Raw genomic sequence first — 11,743 nt, 5'->3', positions numbered from 1 at the left:
TGGTAAATTAAATTTATAAAAAACTTATATACTCATAATTATATTTCATTTATAAAACTAATATAGATATAGATTAACAAAATACATTGAATTTCATATATGGAAATCGATAATTAAAAAAGCCTTTTTCCATGCGTTTACACTAAATTTTATAACCATAGTTAACACACAAACCATTTTTAGAAAAATACTTTTCCAAAGTACTTATATTTTTGGTAACACGACTGGGTATTAGGGTCTAGCAAAAGTTACCCGATTTGAAACGCACAGCTTCAACTTGGCATGAAGATAATCTACATCATAAGTATAAGAATAAACTTCATAACAATCACTACAATTAGAAGATGTAGTTGACACTTTGACCTCAATTAAAATCATACTACCATATGAGAAGTAGGCACACTGTATTAAAAAAATCTATAATGGGTCAAGATTAACCACCTATGATGTTTACCATGTCAAAGACAGATTATGACAATCCAGCATGGAATTATAAGTTAAAACAACACCAAATAAGGGCATGTGTAAACTTTTATTTGATATAGTTTGATATATTTATTAAACTCTTTAAGGAAAATTACCTGTGAAGAGCTTGTGAGTCCTACTGATCGCTGTGAGATTCAGAACTTTTAAGACTATATAACTTAATATCAATTATAGGCCTAATTTCAAAAACATAAGCACTCCATTCATTTACACAAGAACTTTCGAGTGATGGAATTTAACTGCATTTTCAATCATGTGAAACAAATAGTATTTACATATACGTAGGGAATACGAAAATATTCAGGTTTAGGGAAAAATGGAAATTACCTTGAGAGAGGATTCTGAGAGTTGTCATCCAGCGTAGCACATAAGTGAGAAAGACTGACAATGTAGCTCCATCCCTAAATCATTTCCTGTTTGTTATAGAAACTTTTACACCCAATACCTTAGTTCAAAAATGGGTAGGCAGAATGTATATTTCAACTAAAGAGCCTCAAACAACTTCATAAAATCAATTTTATAACCACATAAAATCTATGGTTATTATATAGCCGATCAATAACTAAAATTTGGCGTACACTAAATAAAGTCAAAGCTATCAATTACAGTACACTAAGTCATACCGAAAAATGTAGCAGCTGCGACAGTGATAAAAGACATTTTGATCAGGTCAAATTACAAATCAATACTTTCACTAATTTTAATATGTTCAAAATTTTAAATTAATAAAATTACACAAAGAATAAGCAAGGAATCAAAATAAAAAAATGATCTCATCGTCTTTTAGTCCTAGAAGTTCCCAGAAATCGCCATCTTACCTGTTATTATATTTGACAGATTATTCTTTTGAATGAGAAATTGATATACTAAAGTTAGCAAATAGAAATTAATGAAAATGATATGCTGAAATTAGTAAAAAAAATTGATGAAATTAATATACTAAAGTTGAAATACTAAAATTTATATACCGTCAGTCACCTGCATTCCGACCTGAAATCCACCACCAAACAGTAAAAAGTCATCACCACCATTAGGGTTCTGACCGATTAAAACACACTAATGAATGTTTAGAGGTTGAAATCGGTAAAGCGCCAAAAACCCTAGGCAAATGAAGGAGCGGTGGATATTGTTTTAGTCTTCTAGAGATAAAAAGTGAATGTAGCAAAACTTAGAACCCTAATTTTGAAATGAATGAAAGAGGAATCGAGGATATGGATGAAGAATGATGATAACTGCTCCGTGAAACCGTCGATGATGCTGTTTTAACCTAATTTAATAGTTAATTAAAGATGATTGAGGGACACGTGTTGGATGTAGGAAATTAGGTAATTTTTTAATTCAAAATTAGGAGAAAATTAGAATTTGTGAGGAGGATTCTGGTGCTGCCACGTGGACTTATCTTACCGGATTAGTAAGATAGATGATAGTTTTTAAGGGCTATGCTTATGACATTTAAACATGTTTTCTTTACTTGTAAATTGTTAATAACTTCACTTTATAACTACCTCACTAACACAATGTAGTATAGCATTTAAGGTTATGTTTAGAAAAACTCACTGTGTTATTAATATAATTTGTATTTTTATTTTATATAATGGTTTTATTTATTTAACGTACTCTTGTACAACCTGAATTTTTTGTTGTAACAAATTCACCACTAATTAATTTTTTATTTGTTTGATCATTTTCTTTTATTCTTTGGTTAATTTGAGACGATGTATAAAAGATTATGACCAATTACTCATTCAATTTAAAAGGGTCGGGTCCTCAAACGGGTTAGGTTCAAAGTCGAAATCAGGATCGATATTCCATCATATGAGCATTGTGGAGGTTCACATAGACATATCCCAATATCTTTTTTACCCGTAACGAATGGTTTTATGAATTATTATTATTCTTTTGGCTAAAATAACGATTATTATTAAAATTAAAGGAACATTCATTAATAGATGAAAGGCCCCCAAATCGATACAATCAACAGAACTACAACTAAAGGGCCTGAAAGAACTAACTAGATCAAACTAACTAAATACTAACTCGAACCGAGCCCAACCAGGGGCGAATCTAGTAGTTACTCCGAGGGGTCCCATGACACCACTAGTTTTGAAACTTTTTTTACAAAATATGATTCGAAATTGCATAGGACACCACTAAATAAAATTGTAGGACTCCATACATTTTTAAATTTTATAATCCTATAATTTCGACCAAAATGGATCATTAAGATATTTGAAATTAGCCCACTTAATTTGATTTTATAGTATAAGCCATAAAATATTAAATATTTTATATATAAAAACAACAAACACACGTGAATATGACTCCCTTTTCTTATTCTAATTTGTGACATTTAATCACTTTTCCATTGCAATACGTCACCCCACCTCTCACCTCTGTTCTGTTTTTGGATCTTGGCAAAGTGACAAAGATTTACTTCTACAACTACAATTTACTATTACCAACATATCTATGGTACAAATTACTTGCTTTTATTATTTATCTTTAACTAATTTTACTTATCTCAAGTTCACCATTATTGATTTCAGTTATTGTAAATTGAATATATGTTAATTTTGTAAAAACTTTGATTTCTAATAATATTACCTAACTTTTGTTACATGTTTGTGTTTTTGTCGCTATAAAACCCGACCCGACCCGAACACGGTAAATTTTGGTTCAAGCAAGTTATCGGGAAAAAAAATTTAGGGACCCCATTGAGTTCGAATCCTAGATTCGCCAATGAGCCCAACGCTACAAATTATCAAATACAAAACAAACCGGCCTGCAAATTAAATCTAAACTAGCAGTCGACCACAAGGACAAAAAAAAAAAAAATGTAACAATGTCACACAAACAAACAAACAAAGCAACAAAACAAGCACCAAACAATGACATCAACCGGCTTGAGAAGAGCGTTTTTTGTTTCTTTCGTCGGGTCAAGAAGTCATCCCGTCAACCTTGTCAATATGCACTCCTTTACCTTTCCTAGATTTAAAGTTGAACGAAGTAACCTCGGCCCAGTTACCATTGATTATCGAACCCGAAACACAAGGGGGGACAAGGCCACAATCCGCTAAACCTTGAAAGAAACCTTTGTGGTTAGCATCCGAGTAATCCACTTCATGTTCATCCCTAAGCACGAACTATCTCTTATCCTTCTTCGCCTTAATCTTACCATTCTTAGTACGGGGTACCAATGGGCGATCATTAACACATTGTTCACCATTATCAGAAGGAATAAAAGCAACAGGAGGTGTAGCATTAGCAACATGAGGCGTAGCATTAACACATTGTTCACCATTAGCATCAGCATCAGAAACTTTATTAGCCGAATCCAACGCATCTAATACTGGAACTTCAACGAAGTTGCCACCCAATACCCGATCACCTATAGCAAAATTAACCAAACCAGGGGCAAAATTTTGTGAATTATTGTTGTTGTTCTTTATAAATTTAGAATTCAGAAATTATTAACTTAAAAAAATTAAACACGGCCAAAATGTGTGGGGTTGTACAGTACAACCCTATAACACAACGTACTAATCATCAACATGCCCAAAAGCATCAAACACCATTCTTCTTTCTTTCTTTCATTTCGATCTTTCAACTTTGAACTAAGCTACAGAGCTACACATTCAAATCTGCCCAGCTGCCCGTACGGAATCTCATCCAATGGACCACCACCACCAACAACAACAACAACAACAGCAGCATTTACTCTACGAAGAAGTTCTAATCAACGGCACCAAAACAGCCTTCACTTTATCCAGCGACGGAATACTCCGGTGGTACGATCACGGCAACGTTCTCCGGTCCCTCTCCGTCGAGAAACAAGTTCTCGGTGTATCAATTGTCGGTCAACAGATCATAATTAGGTCATTTATCGAAAATGCTGGATTTTGTTTCGGAAGTTGCAGAGCAAGTTTAGTTAGAAAAAGCTTTGTTTTCGAGGCGTTATCTATCGATTCACTACGAAATTTGCAGGACAAGATTCAAGGATACATTGATTCATTAGGTCATTCATTTACTCCTAACAATTTATATATATATATATACACGCACAGTTGATGGTAATGATAATGTATGATTGATAATTAGGTCATACATTGACTCCTGAAAGTGTTTTTGGATTGCAATTTGGGCGTAATTAAGACATTTGTAAAACATAAATAATGAATTTGACTAAATTTGTTTATCAATGTTTGTGGGCAGTTAGGGAGTATCATTTTTGTTAACTTTTTAATGTGTTATGTTTCTTGATTACAAACTTGTTTGTTTATATATATATATATTTATCAAGTATGTGCTTGCCAATTCAATTACAATGGTTGTCATAACGTACAGGCCGACCAAAGAAGCTGTTTATATTTGTTAACCCATTTGGAGGGAAGAAATATGCTTCTAAGATATTTACAAATGATGTAAAGCCTGTAATCGAGGATGCTAACATCGAATATACTTTACAAGGTTTGTTGTACATTCGTCTATCTAAAATTTTCTATTGAACTGTTTTTGTATTTTTGTAGTTTACTGGTTCTCATTTAGTCATTTGGATGAATATCAATTTCAGAAACGAAATATCAACTTCACGCGAAAGAAGTTTCTCATACATTGGATCTTACAAAGTATAACGGTATTCTTTGTGTTAGCGGAGATGGAACATTGGTTGAGGTTAGTTTGTTGTTATCAATCAATTCTAGGCTCGTAAATTGTTCATTTCTGTGATCATCTTTTTTTCTTTTTTGTTTCTTGATTTCCTTTTTTTCTGAAGTGTAGAAAGTAAAATTACTCGAAATGTCTCTTAAATTGTATATGAGTTGTAAAACACTTGTCTCCGTAGGTTGTTAATGGATTGCTTGAACGAGAAGACTGGAAATCGGCAGTGAAGATAGCTATTGGGGTTATACCTGCCGGTTTGTTCATACTCCAATCCTTCAATTTTTTTAAATTTTTTTTTTTTTTTTTTTTTTTTTTTTTTTTTGCTTTCTGTTTAATTCTTATAAAAGTTGATACAAATATTAATGATGAAGGTACTGGAAATGGCATGATAAAATCTCTTCTTGATTCGGTCGATCAACCATGTACAGTTGCTCATGCTACGCTTGCTGCTATCCGAGGTATAGTTTTTTTTTTTTTTTTTTACTTTTTTGTTTTTATTTTTTTAAATTACTTTCGCGAACCCGATTTTGTTTGTAAATTGAAGTTTTTATTTTTGTTTTTGAAAAGCAAGCAAAAATTGAAGTTTTTATTGCATGATCCTTTTTATGCAGGGCATAAATGCTCTCTGGATGTAGCCACTATTTGGCAAGGGGGGACTAGATTTTATAGTGTCCTCATGTTTGCATGGGGTACAGTCAAACTCTTTAAGTTTTACATGCCCATTTTATTTAATTGTTGGTTTTATTTAATCTATACCCCTTTCACTTTGTTTTGTATGTAATAGATGATAAATAATGTAATAGATGTTAAATAGTGCTGAATTTTGTTTTTTTTTTTTTTTTTTTTTTTTTTTTTTTTTTTTTTTTTTTGTAGGATTGATTGCAGATATAGATATAGAGTCTGAGCAGTATCGGTGGATGGGTAGTGCTCGAATGGATATCTATGTTAGTTTTGTGTTCTGTTTTTTAATTTTTTATTGTATTCGAAAAAACATGCAACTGTTTAAGTCATCAAACTTATTAGTTAAATTTGGTCTATGAGTTGTGATTTCATTACCACGAAATCACTAATAAATTATCAATGTAAATAGATAAGTGACAAAAATCGTTTCTATCCTAACACATCATCCTCAAGTTGGAACATAGATATTATGCATACCTTACTTTTTATATATATGTTTTATATGTACTCGATTTGTGATAAAAGCAGCCTTAAAATAAATAAAAAAGACTAATTTTTAAGTTGCGAAAATCGCTACTCGGGAGTACTCGGTTGGAACTTTTGAGGGAGTACTCGGAAACTTGGGAGTGCTCCGATGTTGACCAAGTTTTACTTTGACCAATTGTGACTAATTTTGACCGGTTTATCGAGTAATTCCGAGCAATGTTGCAAAACTCGGCCGAGTACTCGGGGAGAAATCAGCAGATCGGAGGAAACGAGAAATCGGCCACAAACTCGGTCAACCTTGGTCAACTCAGTCAACGTCGGGCAAACCTGCAAAATTTTCAATTTTGTTTTTGTTTCTCACCTTTTTCATATTCTTGGGGGCTAGAAAATGAATTTTGATGGCTGAAATTGGAAGTTATTTGCCGGAATTTGAGTTAAGGAAGCAAAAGTTAAGGAAGAAAGAGTTAAAAATATAAATAGATGGGATGAGAATAACTTATATGAGCTCTGTAAGTTAATAAATAATATTATAAACTTAAATATATATAAAATATACTAAAAAAACTAAAAAGTCAACGAAAGTCAACATCCTAGTTCTCTCCGAGTCGCCGAGAAATCCTCAAAAACCTCCTGCCGAGTTCTCCCCGAGTCGCGAGTTTTACAACCTTGATTCCAAGTTTTGGCCGAGTTTCAACCGATTTTTCAAGTAATCCCGAGTTTTGGCCAAGTTGGACTGAGTTTGACCGAGTACTCCCCAAGTTGCAAAGACCGAGTACTCGCTGAGTAATTCCGATTTCTGCAACACTGACTAGTATAATTAAACAGAATATAGAATTCAAAAGATTTGAAGTTAATAAATTTCTTTCTTGCAATATCTTATTCAGGGTCTTCAACGAATGATACGACTGAGGAAATATAACGGGCGTGTTTCTTTTGTGCCTGCACCTGGTTTTGAAAATGTAGTAGAACCAATATGTTTAGGTGTTGAATCGATCCAACCACTTCAGGCTCGGGTCAATGGTTACCCGGGCCCAAATGTTGAATTGGATGGTTTAAGTTGGAGAAAGATTGATGGCCCGTTTATTGGTATTTGGCTTCAAAATGTTCCTTGGGGTTCTGAAAACGCTAAGGCTGCACCTGATGCCAAGGTTAGTTTCATCTTATAATTCAATAAAATGTGATGTACATAATATGGTTTTTTTAAAAATTATGTGTCAAGTGTGTTTCCCTGTGACCCGTTTGAGCATTGGCTTTTTTGAATTTATGTGTGAAAAAGAAAAAAAAAAGGATTTTTTAAATTTAAACTTCTTACTGTGTGTGAAATTGAAGATGATAACGAATGTGTGGGTCTCGGCGTTACATAAACAGTTAAAATTATATGCTGTATATCAAGTACCTGTCATTTTTATTTTTTTATTTTTATTTTTATTTTTATTTTTATTCTGAATATTTATCACTTACATTTACTACAATGATGGTATGTATTTTCTTACTTTTTAATTGTTTGAAATGTAGTTTGATGATGGTTATTTAGACTTGATTCTAATGCGGGAGTGCCCAAAGTTAGCCTTGGTATCCTTGATGTCTAAAATGAGCAATGGCCATTATGTACGATCCCCACACGTCTTGTATATCAAGGTGAAAACATCTTATTAACTTGCAATCTATTTATCACTTGTATCTTCAAATCAAATGGTAGAGGCTAGAGGTGACAAAATGGGTGGATGGGGAGAGTTAGGTAATGAGTCAAACATGGGTATTATTAGTACATGTGGAAACAACGGTTTGTTATAGTTGGGTCGGCCTACAGATGCTTTTCTTTCATTACTTGGATTTTATCATTGTCTTAAATGTAATATATGTCGTTTTGATTATAATTGAACCATTAGTAATAAAATAATGTATTAATGTACAAGGTTATGTGTATGTGAACACCTTTTGGATGACTTGTGATTGTATGACTCGCTTGACCCATGTTAAAAACCTTTTCCTTTTTATTTGAATTCTTCTAGCTTTACTAATTATGTAAATATATGTCAAAATTGACTACATTAGTAATATATAATGGTTGTGCCTTTTTTATTTGAATATTTATGAACAGGTGAAGGCGATAATCTTAGAGCCAGGTTCGAGGACAAATGATTCAACAAGGGAAGGGATCATAGACTCGGATGGTGAAGTTTTAGCAAGAGGCAATGGGACGTATAAGTCTCACTTGAAGTCCTTGATGTTATATGATAAGTTGCAAATTGTAGTGGATCAGGGTTTAGCTACTTTGTTTACCCCTATTTAAGTTTTGTTGTATAGTTCTCTTGTATCTTGATTCTTTGTATCGTGTTAAAAAGATAATGTATTAGTTTTTGTTCAAATCTGGTGTCCTATCGAAACAAATGCAAGTAACTATTAAGTGAAGTAAATTGTTTCATGGAACAACTTGATTACTTGGTCAAACAGGACAGTTTGTCGATTCAGTTATATCGTTTTCCATTTAAGTGACAATTTTCACCCATTTACCTAGTTTACCTAGAAATGGTATGAGTGGGTTTTTAAGTCTTCGAATGAAGTTACTCAAAGTGTATTTAAGTGCTTACTTTCCGCCTATTGTATCTCTTTATTTAAAAGGTGTGCACGGAAATGTAACTATGTATGCTCAGACATTTACAGTCAAGGGCATAGCTTTTAATGGGTAGGGGGCTCTCGCCCCCTAAAAATGAGTAAGTAATGGGATTTACAGCTCTTTTTGTTATGACGTTTGAGCTTTTGAATAATTGAATCGGAATCTATATGAAGGAGATATGACCAAAATGGTGAAGGCTTACAGAATTTGCGAGTTGTCACCGATTTTGGTCACATCTTCTTCATACGGACTCTATTTAATTGATACAAAAACGCAAATGTTCACAACTCAAATGACTACTAATTTTACTTTAGTGGTTACCTAAAATAAAGAACCTTTTTTAATCTTATTTTATACTTTTATCTTACACAGTTTTATTGTCATTGACGTCGATTCTTATACAAATTTTTAGAATTTGTTTATAGATATATTAAGCATGTTAATGGATATTTAATAAAAGTTATAATATTTTTAATATGTGATGAAAATAAAAACGTTATATAACAAAAATAAATATAAAATTTATATAAATTTAAGTCATTCTCTATAACGTGTATTCTTTGTAAAAGATAGAACATAATTTGATAAATTACTATTAAACATAGATTATGACTAATTAAATGTGTAATTTGTATATTTATTTAGTTAGATACACATGTTTATTGTGAGTAATCATGATGAATTCATTATATGGTTCAAGCAAAATGTATGTTTGATGTTAAATACATTTGTAATAGTTATTTTGTATGCGCATATATCGATATTTATGTATTCGTATATGTATCTCGAGTGTTAATTAATATACTCATTATTGAAATTTTTTCATAATATGGTTCATTCATATCCATTTAGATCATCCTTATCTATTATTATTCGGATGAATCATATGGGTATCCAATGGAATGGATCGGACGAGAATTTATCTCCCTAATTATTATGGAAGAATCATATTTCTGTAATTCTATAATATAATTACACGAAACAATCCCTGTAGTTTGTTCAGATTACACGTTCATTATGTAAACCTTTTTTTATTGTTTGGGGAGTCCTCGTGGTTTGCACGTTTTTCGTGTGCAGTATCTGTCCCTAACCATCATCAAAAAAATTCGTTAAGTGATAGCAAATGCGTTGCACATAAGGGTAAATTCGTCAATTTCCTTTTCCTTTCCTCTTAATTCCATCACCTACATGCAACTTTTTTTTATCATCATCATCAGGGGCGTAACTTAAGGTAGTTGGGAGGGGTACTCGCCCGATCTGATTTTTTCGGGAAAATTTTTTTAACAATGAAAAAATTACATAAATACTAATAAATAAGTTTTTTATTTAGTGTTCATTGTTCACCACCCCTGCTGTGATCGGGTTCAAGTTCCGCCACTGATATCATCACCTATCATTTTTACCTAATAAACCCCAAAAGCTCTATAGATTTTATCATCATCATCTACACATCCTGCTTGACTACCTGGTATGATCCAAGTCGCCATCTAGCATCAGCAGACGACCTCAAATATCAAATAGCAAATAGCGAACTTTAAATCTGTAACGTCCCAGGAATTTCCAACGTTATTTTATTAATAATTATTATTATTAATACGTGTGATTAAACGAATGTATGTTATTACATTTACGTGTTGCCATGATTGCCCGTACTTGACTTTTAAGAGCCCGAAACGTCTTTGTGACACACGAAACTTCACGAATAATATTTTCAAGTATTATTTACATTCATGATTAATTTTATTAATCATTTTAATTAACTATGGTGACTAGTTAGTTACTTGGGCTTTATTTGGCTTAACTTGTTATAATTGGAACTTGGGCTTGTTTTAAGCTAATGGACTCTTGAACTTGGGCTTATAAGCCCACCCTACATTTATTAATGGACCTTTAGCCCACTCTTTCAACTTGTAAGTATTAGTTTGAATGGTAACTAGTTAGCTAACTTTGAATTGGAATCTAGTTGCATGTAATCCCCGTGTAAATACCCTTAATATCCCACTTTTGTAAGCCTTACACACTAGTGACCAACAAACAAATCTCTCCTCCCTCCCCCACCCAAAAACCGTCGGCCTACCCCCTTGTAAAGGGATAGTTTTGTTTCAAACTTCATTACTTGTTCATTTGATTATTCTCTCATTTTCTCACACACACTTAACTTGCTTTTTCTCTCAAAACTTCCTCTCATCTTTTGCTCTCTAATCTTGTAAGTAGCATGAGTTTCTTTCTTCCTTTTCTTGACTTAAAACCGAAACCAAAAGCACTCTAAATCATCATCATCATACTTTGTTTCTTTTAATCTTTTGTTACTTGTAGATTGATTATTTGTTATTGTTAGTTTGTTACATGTAATTGTTAGTTAATCTTTACTAGTTACAAGATCAAACTTACTAGTTTGATTCTTCATAATATCTTGTATTTATCAAGAACACAAGAACTAAACTTACTAGTTTATGTTCTACATATATTGTTTCAAAAGATTATAAGTTCATTGTTGTTGAAATCATACTTGTAAGTCATGGAAGTAAACTTAAAGTTTACTTTACTTAAAGATCAACTTTGGTTGAATCTTTAAAAGTATGAACAACCATGAATCTTTCTTGTTTATTTAAGTTTACTACTTCATTTATGCACTTCAAATTACTTGTTTGTTGGTTTGTTGGTCAAGAACTACAAGTTAGTCTTGATCTCATTTCTCTTGAACAAAAGTTAACTTTATTAAGTTTCAAGAACATAGAAGTATAACTCTTTAGTTATAACTTCACATACTTGTAATGGATCTAAGTTTTATAGCTTATGATCTACATGTTTTGT

General features: G+C 32.3%; 1 protein-coding gene across 2 annotated transcripts; it reads left to right on the top strand.

The window, feature by feature from the left end:
- Positions 1-4,133: 4,133 nt before the first annotated feature.
- On the top strand, positions 4,134-8,716 carry LOC139877039 (sphingosine kinase 1-like). 2 transcript variants are annotated; one of them, XM_071864442.1, is made up of 10 exons: positions 4,134-4,501; positions 4,831-4,953; positions 5,057-5,157; positions 5,327-5,399; positions 5,517-5,603; positions 5,757-5,834; positions 6,019-6,089; positions 7,197-7,460; positions 7,828-7,950; positions 8,414-8,716. In XM_071864442.1, exons 1-10 carry the CDS (start codon positions 4,159-4,161, stop codon positions 8,603-8,605), a joined length of 1,455 nt encoding a protein of 484 aa, XP_071720543.1. In that variant the 5' UTR covers positions 4,134-4,158; the 3' UTR covers positions 8,606-8,716. The 2 variants fall into 2 exon arrangements, with proteins under 2 accessions (XP_071720543.1, XP_071720544.1); XM_071864443.1 differs by lacking the exon at positions 5,757-5,834.
- The last annotated feature ends 3,027 nt before the right edge of the window (positions 8,717-11,743 follow it).

The sequence above is a fragment of the Rutidosis leptorrhynchoides genome, chromosome 11, assembly GCF_046630445.1.
Source record: "Rutidosis leptorrhynchoides isolate AG116_Rl617_1_P2 chromosome 11, CSIRO_AGI_Rlap_v1, whole genome shotgun sequence".
Classification (NCBI taxonomy): Eukaryota; Viridiplantae; Streptophyta; class Magnoliopsida; order Asterales; family Asteraceae; genus Rutidosis; species Rutidosis leptorrhynchoides.
Note: the sequence above shows the minus strand (reverse complement) of the source record. Positions and strands in the feature narration are given on the sequence as shown.